The 23,865-nt window shown below is 55.2% G+C and overlaps 1 protein-coding gene across 1 annotated transcript; it reads left to right on the top strand.

The window, feature by feature from the left end:
* The first annotated feature begins 933 nt into the window (after nucleotides 1–933).
* On the top strand, nucleotides 934–22,325 carry RND2 (Rho family GTPase 2). Its single transcript, XM_075523210.1, has 5 exons — nucleotides 934–1,168; nucleotides 1,258–1,345; nucleotides 15,629–15,738; nucleotides 19,820–19,954; nucleotides 20,851–22,325. The coding sequence occupies exons 1-5, from the start codon at nucleotides 1,067–1,069 to the stop codon at nucleotides 21,097–21,099; spliced, it is 684 nt and encodes a 227-aa protein (XP_075379325.1). The 5' UTR covers nucleotides 934–1,066; the 3' UTR covers nucleotides 21,100–22,325.
* The last annotated feature ends 1,540 nt before the right edge of the window (nucleotides 22,326–23,865 follow it).

Here is a 23,865-nt window from a genome sequence, read left to right as displayed (position 1 = left end):
ACTTCTTCAGACTTGCTTTGTCTTCATTGTCTCTATTTGTACTGCATTTTGTGACAGACAGCTTGTCTCTGACAAATGAAAGTTTGCCATTACAGTAAATCTTTCTGCAATATGGCCAGCAAAATATTAGCAGTAGAGGAGCCTTTCCTTTTTCAGTAATTCTGCTAATTCAAATCACTGCCTGTAATTTACAGATGCACCGTCCGCACCTGGGGGGGAACAGAAAGCAGAAAACGCTGCCCTCTTTGCAGCAGGCTGTGCAGCCAGGCCTGGGCTGGCGCAGCCTGCACAAAGGACCGCTCTTCTCCCCGCCGATGCAGCCGGGGCACGGACACCGGAGGTACGGGAGTCGTAAAACTCGCGCAGAGCTGGCTAACGTGCCGGGGGTTCCCGTTTCGGCCGGCTCCCTCAGGGGAACAAGTCCCGGCCCTTTAGCAGTGCCCGGGCTGGAGGACCCCGGCGGGCAGGGGGCACCTCCCGCGCCGGGCAGGGCCGCCGCTGCGGGTCCTTGTCCCTCCCGCCGGCCCGGAGCCGTGCCCTGCCCGCGCTTCTCGGCAGCGCGGGGGCGGGGGGGGGGGGGGGGGGGGGCCGGTGCTGGCGGGCGCCGGCCGGGTGCGGGCTCCGGCCGCCCCGGGGCTCCGGCCCGAGCCCTCTCGCCGTGATGCGGTGGGAGGGGCCGGGCAGGGCCCATGGGGCGGCGGGCGGCGCGGCGGGAGCCGGGCCGGGGGCCGGGGGGGGGCGGGACGCGGCCGGGCGGTGGGTAGCCCCCGGCGGGGCCGTTGCCCCGTCCCGGGAGAGGCCCCGCTCCAGCCCCCACGCCGTGGCCGGGGGGGGGGGGGGGGTCGCGGTAAGGCGCGGCCGCCGACGGGGGGACGCCCCGAAGGGGCGGCGGGGGGCGGCTCCCGGGGCCGCGGCCGGCGGGAGGCGGCCGGGGGCGGCCGTGGCGGCGGGGCCCTGCCCAGCGCCGGCTCCGCTCCGCGCCTGGTTGGTGCCGTCGGGGCCGGGGGCGCGGCCAGGCCGGGGCCGTCCCGGTAAAGCGGCGGCGCGGGCGGCGCGGCCCCGCACCATGGAGGGGCACCTGGCGCGCTGCAAGATCGTGGTGGTGGGGGACACGCAGTGCGGCAAGACCGCGCTGCTGCACGTCTTCGCCAAGGACTGCTACCCCGAGGTGCGGTGGCGGGCGCGGCTGGGCTGGGCTGGGCTGGGCTGGGCTCACCTCACCTCACCTCACCTCTGCTCTCCCCTCCGTCCCCCTAGAGCTACGTGCCCACCGTCTTCGAGAACTACACGGCCAGCTTCGAGATCGACAAGCAGCGCACCGAGCTCAACATGTGGGACACCTCAGGTGGGCTGGGCGGGGGGCGGCGGGGCCGGGCTCGTCCCTCCGGCCGAGGGTCTGCCCCTCGCTGGAGCCGCCGGGCCGCGCCGGGGCCGGGGCTGGAGCAGCGCCCGGCGGCTGCGTCCCGCGCTCCCGCAGCCGCCGGGCTTCCCGGCCGGGTCCCGGGCAGCCCCGCCGCCGCTGCGGGCTGGCGTCCAGGTATGGCCGCCCCGGGCGTTCTGCTCTCTGCTCCTGCAGCCTGCGCCGTGCAGCCTCCCCGGTGCGGCCCCGCGCTGCCTTGCGGTGCTGCATCCGCGCTGGGGCGGCTCCGTGCGTGCCCGGGTAGGGGCACAGCCGAGCGAGGACAAAACCGGCTCTGGGGTGCGGGGTGAGGCCGGGGAGGAACGGGGAGGAGGCAAGGCGCGGCTTGGGAAGGGAGACCTCACCTTGGGGAGGAATGCGCTGTCCTTTCATCACTCCCTGCGACAGAGCGTCTGGGGTTCCTGAGGGTTTTTTTTGGCTTGGGTTGGTTTTGCCTCTTTGTGTGCTCAGTTGTGATTCTGCATGAAGCTGAAGGCACCGCTGTCCCGGCCTGCCGAGACCCTTCCCAAACTTCACGCTGTCTTTCCGTGGAGGTGTGAGTTGCAAGGGAAGTGCTTGATGCAGAGCTAATAAAAATATTAGCATCCAGCAAAGTTCATGTGCACCTTTTAATTTACCTCTGACAACCTTTTTGGACTGTTGTGTACACATGGTGTAGCTGAATGCTGTGCTCTGTCGGTGTACGTACATGACAGGCTTGCTGATGCTCTTTCCCTGTAATTTCTGGAGTCCTTATGACAAATGAAGTCCTCTCGGTGCACAAGAGCAATAGTAAATTAAAACATGACCTAGGACTTTCTTTTGTACACTCAAATTCCTTGCTGTCATTTGACATCCATCAAATTACAGCTGTAGGATCAGCACAGCTCTACCTAGAGTAGTGGCTTTACTGAGTCTTGGACTAGCTCTAACGCGTAAAATGTGTTTGTTGAGTCTGCTCTGGAGCTTCCTGACGCAGAAGCCCTTGCTTTTGCTGCTTTTTATTCCCTGAGACAAAAAGAGGTCTTTTGCTTTGCCTGCACGATGCATGCTGTGAAGTGAGCCACAAGGATGCTGGCTCTTAGGGCAGCTCTTGGTGCTGGAGCTGTGGATGAAGCATTGGCTCTCAGCGTTTGACTGGGAGCTGTGCTTGAAGCACAGAATGGTGGCTACGACGTGGAAGTCATTGCATGGTGGATGGTGCTGGGCTGACGTGCCTGCGTGAAGTCCCTCAGACGTGGTAACAGCGAAGCCTGGTTGACCCGGGGGCCTTCCCTGCAGAGGGTTCCCTGGAGCTGCTCTGACGGGGTGAGTGCGGATCAGGGTGCGCTGGGAGTGGGGGGTGGCCGACCCCACGTGTCACTGGGCCGCGCTTGTGCGTACACGCGCAGCTTGATCATCTCCGTGGCTGTGGGGGTTTCCAAACTGTGGACTTCTGCAGCCTGCGAAAAGGGACTGGGTGGGGTATCTTTGTTAGGCAGTGAACGGCTTTGCTCTGAGTGTCTGTATTTGACGTGAAAAACTTCACCTTTTGCGGGTGCGGAAGCACGTTTGATGCATTGTCTTCTTTTTAGGAATTCTCCAGAATGTTTGGCTTTGATCTTACAAATGTTAAAAGAAAAGGACATGATAAAAAGTCTTTAAAGCTGTTTATATGTATTTGATACCTGCATCTGATGCTGTCATGCATTCATTTTTACCCTTTTCAACTAAAGATATGTTTGTCTAATGTTTATCTCTATAGCCAAGGGGAAATGGACTTTGATTCTTTCTCCCTTCTCCTTATGAAAAATGTAAGACCTTTTTAACAGCTTTGTTGTAGATAGAGTTTGCTAGATAGTTTTCCAGATAAATTCCCTTCTGTTGCAGCTTTGATTTGAAATACACAGGAGCTAGTTCTTCAATAAACAGTCCTGCAAAGCAATACACAGCAATTTTCCCTAGTAATCAAACTGATATTTCTAGCTGTAGACTGCAAGCTGCTGTTGAATTTCCACTACCCTTAGGAGACACTTGCAAACAGGAGTCTTGGTAAAAGAAGTTTTGCACAATAGCAAATTGAACCAGCTGAGCTGAAGGGATTGAGAGTGGCTAATTGCCCTCCTCATGCAGAATGACAGGCACTGGGGTGCACTTTCCCTTGTCTCTGTGCTACCTCCTGTCTCTTTTAAGCAGCTTTGCATGCAGGGGCTTATTGTTCATGATAAATTCCATCCCAGCAAGAGCGGGAAGGGAGGTGCTGGGAAACTGCTCCCCTCCTTCTGTCAAGATCACCCCTTATATTTTAAACACTCACCATCTCTTAGATAAATAATTGGAACTGAAGGCCTCCTCCAGAAACCAGAAGAGAGACCTGGACAGAGGAGCTGACTGTTGATTTTTAAAAAATTTTTTTTTTTTAATTTCCCCCAGTTGTGAAAGTGGTCGGAGACTCTGGAAGCTGTACAGGGTGAGCTGAGTATCATTCAGCAATGGGTGTTGGGGCAAGAGCAGTCTGCCTGGAAAACTCCCTTTATTGTGACCGAGTGTGGCCACAGCCTACCTGGCCGCTCAGAAGTCCCGTTGATAATCTCTGTACAAACCAGGATGTTGTCTGCTCCCTGGGCTTGTAGTACTGGCGGATGTAAGTGCGTTGGAAAACGCAGCCTTTCAGGCTGAATTTGCCCCTCCTGCTAAGTGGCAAATGCAGGCTATGACATTAGCAGCAAGCAGTAAATCTAGTTAGAGAAATATTGCCATGGGGTGGACAGAAGTGATGGAGAACCGAATGGCTCCCAAATTGTATTGGGACCTCAGATTTCCTTTAAATGTCTTTTAACCCTTTGTCCATTGATTAGTTTTACTGAGGCTGGAGGGTGACTCTGGAGAGTTTCCAGCACTGAGAATCCTTCACGAGGATGAAATCTGTGCTGCTCCGACAGGGCAAATGCAAGGACTCTGCACTGTCTGAAGTAGACGTGAAGTAGATGTTACACACCTGAAGTAGACCTAGGAACCTACCAGGGAGAAAAGTGAACCAAGCTTGAGCTTGACCCCTTGTCCATCATCTGCAGGTGCCGGTTGCATTTCATGTTCATTGCTGTTTAAGTTACTCCCCCAGTGTGCCCCGAGGTGGGACTGAAATTGCTGCAGGTGCCATTCTACAGCACAGCAGGGATGTCCCATCCCTCCCGTCCCCCTGAAAGCCTGTGCTACATGCTGCTTTCTAAAGCCTCCATTACAAAGCAGTTTGACATCTTTGTGTGTGAGGGAAGGGGTGCGGAGCCTGCCTGCCGTAGAGGGTGGACAGGGTTCCGGCTACAGGGGGCTGCCGTGCCCTGGCATCTCTGCTTGTGAGCCTTACAGAGGACACGGTGCTTTGTTGCTCTTCGTGCTCCTGTTCTGGCAAATTCTTTCTTTGCTGCCTGTTGGCCGAATGTGCTCAGCACAGAAACAACTCCTCTGCATCGTGCCGGTATCTTGTGGCGGGGGAAAACTCCTGTTCGACGGGATGCCTGATGGCTTGGGAGTGCTGTTCCCAAAGGGCTGGGTGCCTCCCAGACCTGCAGTGCTGGTGCCCCAGACCCGTCAGGAAGAGCTTTCTTCCTCGCGGCCAGGTGGAGGAAGGGTGGATGGTTTTGTGATCACTAGCAATGCTTTCCAAAGAGTAGGCGAGTTTCATTTCCATGCTTCAGAGGTGTGAAAGGGAGTGCAATTACCCCTAGGTGTGCACCGGGCAGGTAGGTTTTCCTTAGTGATGCGATGGCTGTGTTCCCCGTGGGACCAGGGAGTGTCCGTGGGTCTGCCCTGTTCTGGGAGGTCTCGTGCCTGAGCAGAGCTGCTGCAGTGCTCAGCAGGTCTCTGGCGGCGAGAGCGTTCAGCGCCGGCTGACCTTCTTCCCAGGGACCGGCCCTCGGTGCATTCCCGTGGTGACTCGGGCGTTGCCAGCGGACCCGCTGCCCACGGCTCCGGACTGGCCCAACGCCCCTGCTCGTCCTGCCCACCACCTGCTGCACCGGCAGCCCCGCAGAGCCCCTTCCCCGGCGCTGGGTACCAGGAGGGATGGGCTCAGGCAACACTGCTGGCTGATGCCTCCGCAAGGCCAGGGTGCTACAGCATCAGTGCTGGCAGGTCTGAGGCTTTGCCCTGTACCTAGGTGGGTTTTTTGTTTTGTTTCCAGCAAGAATGGGGAGGAAGCTACTCTATGTATGGCAGCCTGGGCTCAGTTCTTTGCTTTTGGTTCACACCCCTTTATGCCAGGAGGCCCTGCCTGCCTTCTGTGTCTGTGGCCTCAAAGTGCAGGCAGGCAGAGCAGTGATGTGACCTGAGGCCATTTATCTGCTTGGTGCCTCTTTTGCTGATGCAGATCCCGGTGCTGAGTAGAGCTGCCTGTTTCTGGTAGGGGCATCTGTGCCAGTGGCTCAGGGGGAGGCCCAGGCCTGGCATTGTGCCTTGCACATGATCATCGCTGTCTTGGAAAGCTGCTGGAGAGGACTTTTTTGTCCTTTGTGGACCAGCAGGATGCACTGCTGCCGAGAGCCGCGGTGTCTGCCACAACCTGCGACACGGCAAAGATCGGTGCCGGCAGTTTCAGCAGTGCCACTTTGCCCCGCTCTGTGCTGCAGCTCACAACGGGGGAGTTGCACGGCTGCCAGTCCTTCACCAGGGCTTCTGTCTCTTAAGCAGATGTGCTTTCAAGACAAGAATAACACTGAGTTGCAAATCCCCCTCCGCCTCCCTCTTTGCCTGTACTCAGCAAACAGTCTGCCTTGGTGTGGCCTGTGTGGGAACCTACAGGCTGCGATACCAGATCCTTCTTTAGGGGAACTACCGAGGAATGTTGATGAGATTAGAGAGCTGAAAGGGGCCGAGTTTAGTGATGGCATCTCCATGGATGCTGAGGCTGTCTGTGCCTGGATTCCCAGCATGCGGCTCCGGGATTGCCACTCTTCCAAAGTGCAAGAGCAGGTTCTGTCTTGGAAAGAGTTCAATGCCACTTGCACTCTGAGGCAGAGAAAAAATGTGGAGCTGCCCTTTCCATATCAAAATAGCTCCTCCCATGCTCCCTGTTGAGGCCGGGAGCCTGAAACCAGCATACTTGTGTTCTGCCTCAGCACAAATGCGTAGTTAAGCCTAAAAATATGTGCAGCTGGGTCACATTCTCAGGCAGGTCAGTAACCAGTCAGACAGAAGTTTGAAGAGTTGCAGCAGAAACAGCAGCAGAAATGCTTATGCTGGAGTGGGTGGACGATGGACCTGAGAAGACATGACATGACATGACATGACAGTCCCCGGGAGGATTGTCTTGCTGGGCTGGGCATGGTGCGGGGGTGCTGCGATGCTGTGTGGCTCAGGGATGGAGGTTGCTTCTCCTGCACCTCCCTGCAGCAAGGGCAGCGTGCCCTGTGGCAGCATCCGTCCCTTCTCCCCTACGGATCCGGGAGGCTCAGCCTCTGCGGGGTGTGGGATGTCCTGGGAGTCACGGGGGTGCTGAGTAGGAACGGTGCCATTAGCAACAACCAGCCCACCCTGCTGGCTGCTGCGACCTCGTAGGCAAGGAAGGGCTTTCTGTGCGGTAGGTTTGTTCCCGGCTCTGACGCAGACCCCTTTCCCACAGCACGGAGGTGATCTGCTCTCTCCTGTGGGCAAGGACGGCACCACTCTGCCCTCCCCCTTTCTTCTGTCAGCCTGGCTGCTCTGTGGCACCCGTGGCACCTCCCCATGCCGCTTTAATGCTGATTTAACATGTGTTTAGGGCAAGCAGAAGCTCCTTATCGAGGCAGTCACATAAACAGACCTGCAGAAACTTCCTGGAGCAGGGCAGTGATGCCCTGTCCTCTGCCTGTGATGGCTTGCCTCTCTGATAGCCCTCACCCGGCGTGGTGCCAAGGGTGCCCCTCTTGCCCCACCAAACTGCTAGTGTGCTTTAGGACGGCTGATGGGGGATGGCAGGAGGCTTTGTGGGAGGGAGAGCTCTGCAGGAGCCGGTTGGCATGCGCCCTGGGCCCCGCGTGTGCAGTGAGGACATGGATGCAGCTTTCCTTTTGCCCCAGATTCTGAAGATAAAATCTCCACTCGATTAAACTTCGCAAGTGTACAGGCCCAGCCTTCCCTGTGGGGAGAAACCTTATCTGGTAGCTGAGCAGTCAGGGAGGGAACTGCTGCTTATGCACAGCAAACCTGAAATGTTCAACATTGCATAAAGATAATTGTGTTCGTTCAGCCCTTTGCTCCCCAAAGCCAGAGCGTGCTCTGGCTGTGCTGTGGGAATCTGTTGCCACTCCTAGTTCTTGTTGTACCCCATAGAAAGGATGACAGGCAGGTTGTGGCAATGCCAACTGCCCTTGTGACATGGCAAGAGTGCCAGGAAGGGACTTCTGGCTCCTATTTGTCTCCCTTGTCAGCTGCCACAGGCGTGATTTCCAGCATGCTCGTGAGAAGCCGGGATGAGCTACTTGGGCTGCTTCTGCAGCCCCAGCCCTCCCACCCCAGAGACTCAGTGATGCTCCCCCAGAGGTGCCAGCAGGGACTTCCACAAGGAGCTTCCAGAGGTGCCTCCCAATTGCCAGAGTGAGGTTTGCATCTGAGCAGGCTCCTCTGAACCTCTGTGAGCTGCATATGTGAGACAGGGCACAGGATCTGGATAAGGCAGAAGCACCCTGTGCCTGCCTGAGCTGGGGATTCCTCTGCCAGTAAATCCAGCAGAACAGCCTCCTCCTGAGCGACAGGTTTCCAGTAATAAGATCTGGAGAGAGGCCCAGAAATGCCACCTCAGCCTGTGCAAATACCATTCCCTTCATCCTGATCATGTCTGTCCTGAAGGTATGCCAGCTGGGCTGTTTAGTAATTTACTCATTTTTGTATGTGCATCGTAAGAATTAGGAGCAGAGGTTAATTGTCCAAGCTGATTAGATGTTGTTTCAGTCATGCACTTCCCAGATGATTGCTTGTTCCATGTCATGGAACCGTTTCCTCCTTTCCTACACTTCAGGGGTTTGCAGTGATGTTGCACAAGCAAGAGAAATGTCATGGTCCAGCCATGAGAGAAGCTTGTAAAAGTCCCGGGGCCGATGGCCGTGCCACGTTCGGTGTCCCTCGGAGGGCTGGACTAGGCGTAGTTGCAGTAGTGGCCGGCAGTTCCCTCTGCTGCTTTCTGTCTCCCTCCAGCTTTGGTGGGATGCCTCCCTCCTTGTTTTGCCGAATTTCTCTCTGGCAGGCAGGACTTTGTGTCATTTCAAGACAACTCTCTGACCCTGACCTTGCTGCCTGTCAGGGTCAGACACTTGGGGCCCTCCCCATCGTGAGGCTCTGTCACACCCTAACTTGCGAAGAACAAATTGTGACCTTCACCTGGGTAAAACCTTTCTGAGGCCTTGCCTTAAGGACGGTGGGATCTCCTTTTGTGGCAAAGCCTGCCGTCGGAGGGTTTTCTGTGGGAAGGTGCAGGGGATGCACTGGTAAAGGCTCTGCCCCTGGGCTGTGGTGGCCGTGGCCTCTCACAGAGAAACCACAGCCCTCTTTGCCTGCCTGTGCTGCTGCTGTGGGCAGAGCCAGGGAACCCCGAGCAGCGCAGGGCCCCTGGGTGCTGGCAGGGGTAGCAGAACGTGTTTATCAGCCTGGCATTTCGCATGTGAACAGCCAGGTCTTCGCTGCAGAGTGGGACTTGGCACGATGGCGGCTCTGACTCTATTTCGCCAGGCCTGTTTTGCTCTTAGTGCCACTCACTTTAATCTCTAATGTCACTAATTGCTGCTTCTTTTGTAATTGTGACCCTGGAGTTGTCAGGTCTGGGCTTCGGACCGCGGTGTTGCCAGAGCCCATCGTTGCCAGTGTCTCCAAGTCTGTCACCAGTGCTTTAATTCCTGTCTCTGCTGCTTGTCACTCTTCTGGGCTGGACTCTAATGAGCACTGTATTAGTGTCAGAAACATGTTTTTTGTATCAGTGGGATCTACATTATCCTCCCCTTCCAGACAATAATCAGCCAGGCAGGGTCAGGGATCCTTAACCTGTCTCTGAGCCCCAGCTGAGCGGGGACCTGCAGGGTGCTCAGGAATGTTCCTGCGGTTTATCAATCTTCAAACAAAAAAATCCTCTGATTTTCTTTCAGGAGAGAGGGTCTGATTTCACACTGGGAGGATGAAGTCGGTCTCTGAACTCCTGATGGTTCAGAACCATTGTCTCCCTGATGTGCAGCTATTGCAGTCTGGGAGGCTGCAATGGCTAATTTCCTGGTCTCCTGTATAAAGCCCACCAGCACTAATGATGCAGGGAATGAGGAGGGCATTTGCATGTTCTGGTCTGTTGTATGCCAGGCACACTGAGCTACTGCGCTTCAAACATTGCCTTCTGCCTTTATAAAGGCAAGTGAAATCTTAAAGGCAGGGACCCCTGTCTGCAGCGTTTACCACACCTGTGGTTCTTCCCAAGCGAGAGATCGTCCCTGCGAAGGCCTTTGTTGCGGAGAAGCCTGTTCGGGCTCCGGGCGGCCCTGCTCCCTGCCTCCAGCCTTGCCGGAGACGTCTCGGTCTGCGTGCGAGCGGGCTGCACCCCCAGAATCCCGGGAGAGGCTGCGGGGCCATGTCGCGGGGTGGCCGTGGGCACGGCGGCTGCCAGCGCCCACGAGTGACGTGGCAGCACGGGCAGCTTCGTCCTCAAAAGGGAGATCGGAGCCCTTCGAGTCGCCTGCTCAGCCGGGGAGCTCCTGGGCCGGGTCTGTGGCCTGCCCGTCCCCACAGGTGCTGCCCGGGCCCTTGCGTGGTGGAGCTAAGCGGAGTAACAGGACCGCAGAAGAAAAATTTCTTTCATAGTCTGTCCCCAGTCGGACAAAGGGACCGGGCACGACCTCTGGGGTTGTTTAACTGCTGCTCTCCAGTGTTCCCTGAGGCTGAATTCCTCTTCGCCCTCTGCTGTAGACTCTGCCATTGTTTCTCTGGGCTGATTTCCCCTTTTCTAGCAGTGGGAAATATTTTCGGGTGACTCCGTGCCCTCTTGTTGCATCTGCAGAGGAAATGGCAGCCCTGGAGCGTCCTGGATGTCTCAAAACCAGCCGAGATTTTTGCGGGCTCACCATGGGGACTGGCCTCGCCTCCCTGGCCCGGGGTGTCTGGGACAGCTGCCGCTTCTGGCCCTGCATTCACGGCCAGGTTTTCAGTCCGGCATTTTTATGCTTTCCCCTCGATGGGCCCTGGGAGGAGACAATAGCCGGGCTGGAACAGGGGATGTGTGCCTTTCTCATGCAAATGGCTGCCTGCACTGGGAGAGCCGGCTCCAGGCCTTACCCCGGCGCTCAGCCCCTCCGGTGGAGCTGAGGGGGGGGCAGGGGTGGGGGGGGGGGGCCCAGCTGGCAGGGGGCAGGGGTGGGGGGCACCCAGCCGGCACGGCCAGAAGCTGCCTGGGCTGTTGCGGTCCCCGTCTCCAGCGGCAGCTTTCTGCACGGCTGCAGTCTGACCCAGTCAGAGCAGCTGGGTGGGTTCTCTGCCCAGCCTGTCTGTGAATTGTACAGAGATTTTGTTTTCAGTCTTAAAGGTGTGACATAAATAAAATATAATATTATTATTGACACCTTCATCATCATCTGCCCTGGCAGAGGAACAACTAATCATGAAAGCCGTTACATTCACCAGCACCTCATGTAATACTAACCAAGTCCGGAGCACTCGCGTGGGGAAAGCATGCGGTGATTGAAGGTGAGCGTCCTGCTCCCACGCCAGACCTCTGTTGCAGCTGCGCGGAGGAAGCCCTGCCTGGCCTGGGGAGGTGAGAAGGGGGCTCAGAGCCATGCCTCTGCATGCAGGGTCTTCGCCTCTAGTAAGCAGTCGCTCAGATAAATTTCTTTGCAACAAAAGGCCACTTGGAGCTGTGAATTCAGCTCCAGAAAGCCCTGCTTAACCTCAGGAAACACTGAGCACGCCTGCTGGTACACAGCAGCTCCAGAGGGTTTGAGCCCCTGTCTTGGGAAGCGCTGGAGGGCCACGTGGCTGGTGAAGCTTGGCGGAGGGTGATTTGGACCCTTTGTCAGCGGAGTCTCCTTGTGTCTGATGCTGGCTGAGAGCTGGTACAGGCTTCTTGCCATGCACAGGGAGAGGATACTGAGACAGCTGCACCTTGGTCCTGCTTTGACAGCTTTGTCCTTGGGACAAAAGCTTGGCTGAACTGGCGGTGGGATTTGCCTAGCAAAGAAAACACCCTCTGTAGTCTCTGAAGGCCGCTGCTCGTCCGGCACCGCTGTGCGGGGAGGTAACCCGAAGCTCTTCGGGTTTGTCGATGCAGCACTCCAGAAAGCTGGGATGAATTTCTGCTTCATTCTGTGAAGGATGTTCTTGGCTGTCCCTGCAGAAAGCAGCATGCGCCGCAGCGTTGCTGGCTCTATGGGGAGAGTTTACAGTGAGCCCTCTGAGACAAGTGCGATGCTGAAAAATTTAGGTCTTGGCAGTGCTCGTCTCTGTTTCAAGCCAGAGCTGGCTGGGTTGCGGGAGCCCCTTGCAGAGCAGATCGTGGCTCTGCATGCATATTTACTTTCCTGGTTTATAACGTGCTTATTGTTGGATGGAGGGTGCCCACGTGAGGAGGCTCATTATCTCTCAGAACAGCTAATAAGGAACAAATGAAGATTAACACTATGTTGGTATAGATGAAACAGCACATTTCGGTCCCCTGCCCGAGAGCGGCGTCTCTGAGTCACAGTGCCAGGCATTTCAAGGGGTTGCCAGCTGATAAGAAAGAGGAGCTACTCATGGCTGTATCTGCCCCTGAATTTCAGACAACCACCACGTGGATTTTATTTTTAAGCTGGTTTTTGGCTTGGTCCAATTTTCTCTCTTTAATCATGAACAGATGCATATAGGTCCTGTTTCTTGCGAACCTGGGTGCCAAGCGGGAGAATGACTCATGCAGTAAAGGAAGGCTGGATCTGCAGACACACAAGCCTCGGGTGCGTGTGTGTTCGGAAGTGCCAGACTGTGGGTCTCTGGGGTGTCTTGCTCAAATATCTGAAAGGTGTCGAGTGCTCAGAATCAGTAAAACTGAAGACCTGGAGTTGAGGGAACTGAAGCTTTTGTGTTTTGGTTTTTTTGGGGTTGTTTTTTTTTTTTTTTTTTGTCATACTCAATGAAAAAGTAATAGATGCAAAGACTAGAATAATAATCCCCCAAACAGATTTTCCTGATTCAGTAGAGACATCTCCAAAGAACGCTGGAGATAACCTAAGTCTGGAGCACAGCAGCTCTCCTGCCCTGCTGGGCAGCACTGCCATGGGTCTCCATCAGCCTCCTGGGGCGGGCCAGAGGCCTCCGCAGCCGAGGCCGTGAGTTAACTACCAGCGAAGGTGCCAGGGGCTGCTCCTGCACTTTGGAGTTGGAGCAGAAAGTTAATGAATACAAAGACGATTTTGATCTCATTAAGAAAATGAGGCTCTTGACCTCGTGCACCCCTTCCCCACCTCCTCCCGCCAGCACGGGGGTCTTTCCTCCCGCGGTCCCAGGTGGTGAGAGCGCGAGTTCCTGGCACCGGGGTGGGGACGGCGGAGTTTCTGCGGGATGAGCGAGGGGCCGTGCTCTGCTGCGCACCGGCGTGCAGGCTCTCCGCCGAGGAGCTGGCTGGCTGCTGAGGGGAGCAGCGGGTTGCTATGATACAGTTTGCTGTGGCAATGTCTGTGCTGAATGGAGCCAAAACCACCTCTACAAAAGGAGCATTCCTGGGCTGGGAGGGGGCAGATTTATCTGCAGTGTTTATGTAAAGCTGAGGAGCTGCAGGGAGAGGATGTGTGTGGGAATGCCTCCCTCCAGCACGTGCTGGGGGCCCCTGTCTGGAGGCAGATACCCTTATGTGCATGGGGGAAAGGGCACGGCTTGGATAAAGGACCCAGCAAGTCCAAGCATGCAGATCAGTGCTGGATCTCGCATCCCATCCGGTAAACCCACACCAGGCGCAAGACTGAAAACTCAGTCCGAAGGGGAGCTCGGCGCTACTGAGCTTGGTGCTGCCTTCAAAAGCGGCCTTGTCCTCAGCGGGAGCTGGGTCACCTTTGCTGTGCTGCAGGAGCATGGGAGGGAGCGGTTCACTGGTGCCAGCTCTGCCAGCCGTGAGCTGAAGCAGCTTGAGCCCGAAGCGAGGTCAGAAATCTCCACGCCCGGGATGTAGGGTTGCCCTGGCTCACTGTGCCTCCTTGTGCAGCAGCCTGCATCCCCTGTCACCAGAGCTGGCCAAGGCACTGCAGGGACTGGCTCCTTTCCATGCAGGGAACATGACTTTCCCTCTAGGAAGAGGGCTGGGCTCTGCAGAGATCAGGGTCTGTTTCTTCTGTGCTGGATCCCAGCTGCTTCTCTTCCCAGTGACATTGCAGAGACAGGGACCCGGACTGCGGCTTCTCTCACCGATGGGAGTAGGGGGTGCAGGTGCCTTTGCTTCTGCGGGCTGGCAGCAGTGTGGCTGTCCGTGAGATACCTGTAGCCGATTTTGCTGCGAATCCAAACGTGCATCGAATCCCAGGGTGCCTGCCCCAGGCTCCATGAGGGTGGTGGGGGCTGCGTGGGCACAGCTGGGGCTGTGCTGGCTGGAGCGTGCCCTGAGCTCTGGGCTGTGGAGGCCCCACTGGTGGCTGCCGTTGGTATCTTGCTGTGAGCTGGTGTCAAGGGGAGAGTGGGTGGCCAGTCTCTGGAGCTGGGTAGGGTTTGGGAAGACAGCACATCTCATCCCTCAGCCTGCCCCGTGTGGGCTCTGGGCAGAGGAAGCAGCGGTCGCGGCCAGGTCTGCTCTCCTGGCTGAGTCTTGCAGAGGGATCTGAGGTGTTTGCAAAGCACCTGGCGTGGAGAGCTGTGCTAGAGGGGCTGTACCCCCCTTGTGCTGTACATCGGCTGTGAGCCCCCGTGCAGACAAGAGCCAGGGTCGGAGCCCCTGTGGAGAATCAGCCTATTCTCCTCTCACGCTTATCCCAGGCAGATTCCCATCCTCCCGGAAACATAAGCCACCATCATCCATAATTCATCAGGTGCTGAACTTCATCAAGGAGCCACCTGACACCGGGCTGGGTGCTCCACCCTCCTTCCCGGGGTGGGAAAGTGCTGGGTCCGGGTGTCCCGAGGGCCACGGCAGGAAGCGCGTCCGGCTTCCTTGGCCTCGGGGTGGGCGATCCTTCTTTCAGAGGAGGCAGATTCAACAAGGACTCTGGTGTCTCTGCTTCCCCTTTTCATAAATAAACATCTGCTTCTCATCCCTCCAGGAAGTTTAAGCCATTGTAAAGCCAAATATAAAACCGAAACAGTGTTTTTAAGTAGCAATGAGCTGATTGCTCCATTACTGTTTACTGAGGCATCTACAATCGCACACAGAATGCACTTCAAATAAAAACATTGTGGGACAATGACTTTAATGCCTGAAATTTGTAATTTGCATCGAAGGGGGGTGTGTGTGTGTGCATGTGCTTGCGTGCATGTGTGCTGCAGAAGCTGTGCAGGATTCAGGCTGGGCTCTCTGCCTGCTCACTGAGAAATCCTGCAGAATACAGAATCATCCCCTCCAATTTGTAGCTTGTTCACCAAATCCTGTCACATCTTTTATGTACCAAAAAGAATCTGTCTGACTTTTTCCAGCACAAATCCAGAGCAAAAGGCAGTTCTTTCTTCACCTGTCTTAAATTCTCACAATCTGTGTGAGCAAGCTCTCCTGTATAAAGATAGCAAGAGAGGGTAAAAAATAGCAGCAGCATTCCCTGTCTTCTCTCAGCCACACCTTTCCACCGTTAGTGGTACAGCAACCGCATGACAAGTAACAGGATACATAGGCGAGGGGTGGAGAGAGGCATGTGCTGCTCTACAGCATCCCAGCCCTTCCAAGCTCCCTTTTCTGCAAGGAGCCAGCACGCCCTGGCAGCGCAGCTCCACGCCTCTTACCTGCCAGATGCTTACTAGGGAGGGAGAGGGATGCAAAACTTGCATTTATTTCCACTCTGCAAAGGGATAAATGTAAGAGCACAAGGACAAAACCTCTGACTTCTATGCCTAAACAAAGGGTTCAAATCCTCTGCAAACCAAACTCTGCTGAACCTAATGGTGTCTGGTCACTGGTCAAAAGCTTGGGTCAACATCCTTTATCTCCGACAGAGCAGTTTGCGTCATGTCTCCAGTTCTTATTGGAATTAAAGATCTCTCTGCCTGGCAGAGGGGGCTGCGGGTCCTAGCCTGCCCGTTCAGGTAGCAAGTAGTCAGTGGGATGAGACTTTCTGCTCACCACTCTCCTCCTGCTTCTCTTTGCAGGCTCAGCGTATTATGATAACGTCCGTCCCTTGGCCTACCCAGACTCGGATGCTGTGCTCATCTGCTTTGACATCAGCCGCCCAGAGACCCTGGACAGTGTGCTCAAGAAGGTGAGTGCCTGGCCTGCCTTCCGTCTGGCAAGATGGGTCCTCTGCAGCAGCACGTGGAGCCGCCCTGGGGTCCCGGCTCCCTGAGGCTGTCATCAGGGCTAAAAGCTCTGGCCCTGTGGCCAAGCCTTGGCTGGAGCGTGCGTGCTCAGATGAGGATGGTCGGCTGCTGCCGATCCCTACGTGGTCTGTGCAGAAAGCGAGATATTTCCATTTGAAAGGAGCCCAGTGAATGGGGTAGCTCATGGTAGCTTGCAGCATGTGTGTGGGGTCTGTGTGTATGCACACATACAAAAGTGGGGACAGAGAGAAATGTAGGGCATTTGTTCTGTTTTTCATTAAGACCTTGGGAAGCGTTGTGCATCTCTCGTTAGCAAAACCACCACCGAGTGTGCTATGAATTGCTTGCAGCAGTTGAGAAGTAGCCCCTGGTGCCTGTTTGCATGCAAGTAGAGAGCTCAGTTTTTTTGGCTGTCCCCTCAGTTCAGCGTCTGCACAGTAAGAAAGACAGCAATCAGTTCCCTATAGCTTGACAACAAGAATAACGAGCAGTGGCACTGAATATCAAGCCCGTGAATGAATAAAATGAGATGGCGCAATGCCACCGGACTGGATAGCACGCAGGGCCCTGAACACCGTCTGCCCTGGCAGAGCTGACTGGTCATGCTCTGTGTTAGCAGCCGAGAGTTTTCTACCTGCAGGTTAGTGCCTTTGAGCAAAGCAGATATTTCCCTCTGGCAAGGAGAGTCCCACAGGGCTGGGGATACGCTGTGGAGCACCGCGGGCTGGCTTCTCAGCAGGTCCCTGCCTGCCACGCTCTGGGGGAGTAGGTGGCACCCAGGGAGAGGTTCCCATGAGAGGCTTTCCTCCGAGACGGCATGAAGTCCAACAACTCAGGATGCTGCTCAGGGGAGATGGTAAATGGCGTCCTGGACACTCGCATCCCTTGATCCTGGCTGTCCCCTGCTTCCTTCCATGAAATTTGGGGAGCTGTGGTGTCAGCAAAGCTGCAGAGAGCTCACTGGTGGCTGCATCCTGTCCCAGAGGCAAGTCTTGACTGGCATCTCATTTGTGAAGCTCTCTGAGACACCGAGGCATGAAAAGCACTACAGAATAGTGATTCCTGTAGCTGTTCTCCCCAGTGAGCCCCAGGCTGCCGGGGCTGGACTGGCCACTGTCTGAACAAGTCACGTTGTACTGACTGCTCTCTTGGCCTCTCCACATTTTGCCAAATGTTGTGCTGAAGCAAGTGCCTCTTGCTCAGCTGCTGGGAGAGCTGAGAAGTGGGTCTGTATCTCAGAAGTGTCCTGGTGAGGGGACAAAGACCCTTCAGATAACGCAGTCAATGGCTCAGTGTTCATTTCCAAAGCAGGTCCTGGGTACCAAGCGTGCTGGGTGGAGGGAGGCGTGTTTCATGTGGACTGAAAGAATTCACTGCTCAGCTTGGGAGTCAGCAGCATAACAACGCAAGCAAATCACTTATCCTTAATGAGATGCAAACCTATTAATAATTAGCTGGGGTTGGGATTTATTTATGTCTCTCTGCACACTCTTCATGTGAGTCCGCACTGCTCAGTGCAAGGTCTTCCCTGTGCAGCCTCACAGATGCTTTGAGTACTGTTAGGCAATGTCTTTTTTATATGGTGAGTTAAAATAAACCCTAAATCACAGGGGATTTCTTAAGTGGCTCTGAGTAGATGTCTTGTTTCCTTTGGTGGAGGCTTGCAGCCTATGGAGGTGAGGAAAATTCCTAAGACACCGTGAAGCTGAAATGGGTTTTAGCATTTGATATCAGGCGAATAAGGAAAATAACACTCCCTATTCAAGCCTCAGGCAAAAATGCTAATTCAGCAGAGGAAATCTTTTATTATTGCTGCCCTTCTGATGCCTGGGCTGCTGTACAGCATGTACAGTTGCAGGGAAGGAGCCATCTGAGAGAATGCAAACAAGCAGCTCTTCGTTTCCTACAAAGCAGGTTTTCGTGGGGTGGTGCCTTAATTCCGACAAGTCTTGATAGCGCAGCAAATCTTAGGGCCCCTAAGGTGTCAGTCCTGTGAGAAGAGGGTCGCACCTCTCTCCATAGACCGGGCAGCCCTCTGTCATTACAGACAGCCACAACCTCTGCCTGGTAAGAACAGACCCTATAGCTCAATCCCTTGGAGGATTTTCATCCCTCAGGGAAATTAGGGTGCTTGAATTCCAGCTCCGAAAGAACTGCATCATCCTCCTCTTGTGGGTGTGTTAGCTCTTGACGCTGTGTGGCTCTGATGCCAGAAGTCTCCCAGAAGCTGTGCAGCCCGGCGTGCTGCCCAGGTGCTGGGGATGTGTGTGAGTCCTGGTGGGCAAATGTCCCTGGCAGCAGCGAAGGGGGGTTCATGGTGAAGATACCTGAGCCCATCTCCTGGTGGAAAACAAGATTTTTCCATACTTTGCAGTTGCTTTGGTCTGATACTGGTTGAATGAAACTTGGGTCATTCTTGGCACTTCCTTTCCCCACCAGGTTATGGACACTGGGTTGTGGGCTTGGTTTTCTTTCTTCTTCTAATTGCCTAGGGTATATACTTAACCATCAGTTAGCGTAGCAGGAAATTGCTAATTCCAAGTGACATCTTTAGCCGGGAGTAATCTCTGTGTATCATCTGCCTCCTCCTTCAGAAACACTAGATGAGTAACCAGGGTGTTGACACGCTGGTGGGGCTGTACAGGTCTCCCCTGGGGGAGGTCACAGGTAGTGGTTTTATTTACTGCTGCGGACGCTTAGCTGCACATTGGGCATTCATTTTTGGAGCTCTGAAAGGGACCGTTGGTGCGAAGGAAGTGGGTGTTTGCCCTAACCTTCTCTTCTCCTTCCATTGCTTCAATTCTTTATTTCCCTGGCTGTAGCTACACTCTGAATGTCTTAATGTCTTTAACATGTGGCTCCCAATAATAAACAAATAATGAGTGTGCTGTGCAAAGAGCTCCCCACTGACTGTGGTTCAAAAGGTCCAGCAAGGTTGACCTTTGGAGTCCCAGATCTGTGCACCAGGCTGTGTGGTCATTATTTTTCCACAGTCATAGCCAGGAGCGGTCTCCTGTGGCCTAGCGCAGGGAACTGCAGCTTAGATTTAACAGGTTTGCAGGGCGTATCTGGAACTAGTGAGCATAAAGTTATCCGAGAGGCACTCCGACCATTCCCATCCTTGCCTGTGGCAGTCATTAAAGCGCCCTGATGAGCTAATCAGTCTCTGAACAGCTGTGACCCCTGTTTGGAAAAGCCACGCACACCAGAGCACACGGTCTTGGCCTCTGAAGTCTGCTTTCCAAATCCGATGCCATTAGAGCCTCATGTTATATTCAGAACACCGAAAGCTGGCTGTTGCTGTGTCTCCCGTCTTCAGCACAGTCTCCAGAGCTGCTTCCAGCCTGTGTCCTCACTGAGAGCCGCTGCTGACCATGGTGACCACCATTGCCCGTGCCCCTCCCCCTCTTCCTGAAATCTGGGCGTGCAGGCTGCAGCGGGCCCAAAACCAGCCTCAGTGCTGGCACCAGGCACCACAGGTCCGAGGCAGGAGACCTAAAAGCGGCCTTGCAGTGGCTACCAGTAGCAGTCCTGAGTAGTCCAGTTCCAGGTCCTGTGCGGAGACGAGCCAGGCCAGGGCGGCTTGGCGGCACGTGCTGAGGGTCGGGAGGTGCTGGGACCCCGGGATGCTGCCGTTGTCGTTCCTCTGTGGGAGAGGGAAGTGCCGTTTGCTGGTGGAAGCGGGAGAAACTATGGGCCAGACTCGTGGGCTCTTGCTGTGGTGGTGAGGCATGGAGGCGTTTGGCTGGATGATGCTGTCTGGTAGGAACCGATGGCACAACTCTCCTGGCCTGTCCTTCCCTCCAGGGCTGGGGCATCTTGGACGGGGCTCTTGACCTGGTTGGAAAGGGGCTGGGAGCGACGAGCTGAGACCCTGTGATGGCCTTTGTTGTTCCAACCTTGACCCTTTTGCAGGTTGCCTGCTGCCAAAATTAACTTGACGTGGAGGTGCCACTGGGCCTCTTGAAGTGTCTGGTACACCAGCAGCCCCTGAGCACCTTCTCCCTCTTGTCTCCTCTGCAGTGGCAAGGGGAAACTCAGGAGTTCTGCCCCAATGCGAAGATTGTGCTGGTCGGCTGCAAGCTGGACATGCGGACGGACTTGAACACGCTCCGGGAGCTTTCCAAGCAGCGCCTCATCCCTGTGACGCACGAGCAGGTGTGTTTCAGCAGCCGTCCCCGTAGGGCTCAGGGAGGTGAGGTGGGGACTTTTCTGCAGGACCTACTAGTACAAGGAAGCTCAGCAGCAAATGACCCACTGTGCCCAGGTCTTGGTCTGAAGCTGGTTTGATCTTGGCTCATGGACTCTGGGCTGCTCATGCTTACAGCTCTTCCCGAGCTCTGGCAGACCTTGACTTATTCCTGATGCTCTGCTGAGCAGCCTCCTGGTTAGTAGCTGAAAAGTCTTTCCTCAAAGGTGGTGGAGATGCCTGATTTGACAAGTTGGACTGGCTAAAGGGGAGTGTTGTGCTTCTGCATCTCCTAGTTCAGTGCAGCTCTTTCTGCTCTGGGTTCTCTGCTCAGGTTCTGTGTTGGGGCAACACTGCTGGGGGGGGGCAAGCCACAGCGGGGGGGTCTGAGGGTCTGCTGCCGGGCTGCTGCGGCCACCAGCGGACCCAGCAGTGTCTCCAGGCTGGCCCGGAGACCCAGTCTCTGTGGTGCAGCGCAGGGGTGGCTGCGCTCTGGGCTGCTCTGGGCCTGGCTCCGTGTCGTGCAGAGGGGGTCCCGGATGACTGTCCTGGTGAGAGGGGTTGTCCAGGCCCTCAGCTGCAGGGGTGGCACCGCGTTAGTGAGAAAGTGCAAGTGATTCAGGGTCCCGTGGCTGGCTGGCTGCTTGGGAGGCCACCCTCACGCCTGGTGCTCTCACAGATGCTTGCACTTTATTTACAGAGGTGATGAGTAAACACTGTGAGAGAGCCGCTCCCGGCTGTGCCGCGGTGCTCTGATAGGGCTGCCAGCACAGACAGGGCTGACGGTGATGTGAAAGGATGCTCCTTGCAGAGCGCTGGTGTCTTAACCGTCTTCCCTCTTCCTCCCACTCTCTCTGGACCGCAGGGCAGTGCGCTGGCACGGCAGATTGGGGCAGTGGCCTATGCAGAGTGCTCCTCCAAGGTGTCGGAGAACAGCGTACGGGATGTGTTTCATGTGACCACACTTGCCTCGGTCAACAGGGTGCACAAGAACTTGAAGCGCAGCAACTCCAAACGGGGACTGAAGCGGGCATCACAGATGCCTGGCAGGACGGACTTACTGAGTGACACAGAGATCAGGAAAGACCGAGCCAAGAGCTGCTCCATCATGTGAAAAACAGGCTGTAAATAATGTGTGTGTGTTGTCCATTTTGTACAGTAACTGGCTGAGACAAGGGCATGGTGCTGGCTGCAGGAGCCAGCCCGCCTTTCCAAAGCCTTTCTCCCAGTCTCTAGGGCTGAGCAAAGGTCCCAGCTGCAAACTGGGGTGCACGAGTCGCCCCCCACCATGGAGACTTCTGGGTTGGCTGCTGCTGTGCGGATTGCTTGGGGTGAAGGAACCACTTGGCAGAGGAGTATTCAGGTGCTGGAAGGTCTGTGACAGGGTGAAACAAAGTAAAAGGGAGTGATCCTGTGTGTGTGCCACCCTCCTGCACCCATGGCCCAGCCTCTGTGCCTGTGTGCAGCTATACAGCACACACAGCGTGCGGCGGTGGGCTGTGTGGGACCTGGGCTGGAGGGTGGGAGGTGGGTGGAATTGCTAGCAGCAGAGTGCTCAGGAGAAGGTATTCTTCCAATCTTCCTTTAGAAGAGAAACGATGTTTGAGGTAGTGCTGGCTTCAGCTAGGCTGGACAGCAAGTCGCCATGGAAGGTGCAGGTCTGGGCCAGAGCTGGGAGGGAAGGCACCCTGGGAAGGAACCTTAACCTGACGAGACGCCATGGTAGTCCACCTCCTGTGAAGAAAATAGGTGGCTCTTTACACGGTATTTTAGATACTTGAACTCCATTTGAAATGCAGCAGAGTGGATCTGGCTCCAAGGGAGAGGTCTATCCCAGTAGATGCATCCTGAGAATTGTGGTTCCCTTCAGCAAGCAAATGCCACTCGGGAGCTTGTGTCCCAGCTGCTGACAGCCTGGTTACTCATCAGACTGCTCCCTGCCACGGGCAGCTGCGCTTCCCAGGCACATCGCATCTGAAAAAGCAGACTGCAATAACTATCCATATCCTGCTCTCCACCCATTTCCAGCTGCAGATTGTGTTGCATGGTGCTGTGTTTGTCTGGTACAGATAACCAAAAAGATTATATGCCTATCTGCACCCTGTCGCCACTGTGGCACTGGGAGGGAAGGTGCTCCCTGCCCCTCTTGCCCTGCTGTACAGCCTCCTCCCAACACCTCTCATTGCTTCTGCTGCTGCCCTCTCTAAATGCCTTTGACTCTACAGTGTTAGCCTTGACTTAATGTCACATAGACACTTTAAGGAAAAAAGAATCTGCTCCATTGCCAGATCCAGCTGTGTCAGTGGGCTACAGAAAACAAATAAACATTGTTGGAAAATGCATGGTGCTTGACTCTGTTCATTTTTAATAATCAAACCAGGCATCCTCTCAAAATGTCTTGCGGCCTAACTTCTATTTGTGTCCTAATGTGTCTCTCTAGCTCTTGAAATACATTCACACATACACTTGAGTGAAAAATGCAGAGGACTTAGCTGCATGTATTCATTTTGGAGCTGAAACACCTGCCTTGAATAACCTCTCACTCCATCCTGAATCCTTAAACACTGTGGAGCATTTGCAGGTTGTCTATGCCTGATCCACCAGGCTGAGCTGACATGAGCTGCCCCCATCCTCCCTATGTCAATAGCTGCAAGTGAAGATAGCTTTTGACTTAATATTTTGTGTCTGCTCTCCCACCCAGGTCTTAGGCTTCAGCTGCAGCATGAAGGCTATTTGGGGAGTTGGAGCAGCTGAGTTACCAGCGCAAGAAAAGCTCAAGCAATGACTGAATGCTGTTGTGCTGGGTGCAGGTTGCAAGAGCATGAAAATGCCCATCTGCAGTCTGGGAGGAAAGAAACTGAGCAAGGCGCTATGCCAAGAACAGCCTTCAGCATCACGATGCTTTTCTCTTACTCTGCAGGGTCCCCAGAGCCTTTGCAAATGTTAGTGAACAAAACCATGGCCCTGCTTGAACAGTAGCAATCAGTGGCTCACAAGTGTCACTACCAAGTCCTCTTAACCTGTGTGCATTTATTCTCATCATCCTCGTGTAATATAATCACTGTGTCTTCCTTCTTTCCACGTAAGCCTCACTGGGACGTCAGCTGCGTGCCTGTTCCCTTCCAACTCCCGCACAGAGAGGTCTGGAGACATGCGAGAAAACCAGCAAAGCCTGCAGAGGCACTGCGGGTGTCGGGCTGTTTAACCAGAGTGGAGATAAGCAGGAGGGGCGATGGCTGAGGTGTGTGACAGACCAAACAGATGAGTTTGGCAGGAGCGAGAATACCCCATTTGCCTACACAGTGAGCTGGGAAGCAGCAGGATTGAAGTGCCGGGCACCGGCTGCTCACCCTCCCTGGCCAGGGGCTGCGGCAGCACCCCCGTCCCCTCCCTCGCTTCGGGAGGAGAGGCTGCTGCTGGCGGTGCCGTGCTGCTGTTTGTGCAGAGCTGGTCCGCAATGGAGACAGGCTTGCGCGGCCTGGCAGCTCCCCGCAATGCTGTCCTGTTTTCTTAGGTCATTGGTGTGGAAAGATAACTCGGCCCCCAGTGGCCCTGGCTGTTAGCTCTGCTGTGACCACAACGGTGCTTCCCTTGCTGCTGCTGGTGATTTTCTTTTTGTACACTGAACTTCCCAGACTCTTGCTGCTCAAATGGCCCTCGGGGATGGATTGCGGCAGTGTAAAGACACACGTCCCAGCAGCAGCTCTGGAAGAACCAGTCAGAATTAATGGCAACCAAAACCTCTCAAGAGACTAAGGCAAGTGAAACAGCCTCCGAGACCATTTATCATGAAGTATCTGAGCTGGATCCTTGGGTGGGATGAAGTAAAGATGTTAAGGCCCATGGGGCTAAGCTGTTATAGCCTCAGTTTCCATCAGCA

The sequence above is a fragment of the Mycteria americana genome, chromosome 22, assembly GCF_035582795.1.
Source record: "Mycteria americana isolate JAX WOST 10 ecotype Jacksonville Zoo and Gardens chromosome 22, USCA_MyAme_1.0, whole genome shotgun sequence".
NCBI classification, from domain to species: Eukaryota; Metazoa; Chordata; class Aves; order Ciconiiformes; family Ciconiidae; genus Mycteria; species Mycteria americana.
Note: the sequence above shows the minus strand (reverse complement) of the source record. Positions and strands in the feature narration are given on the sequence as shown.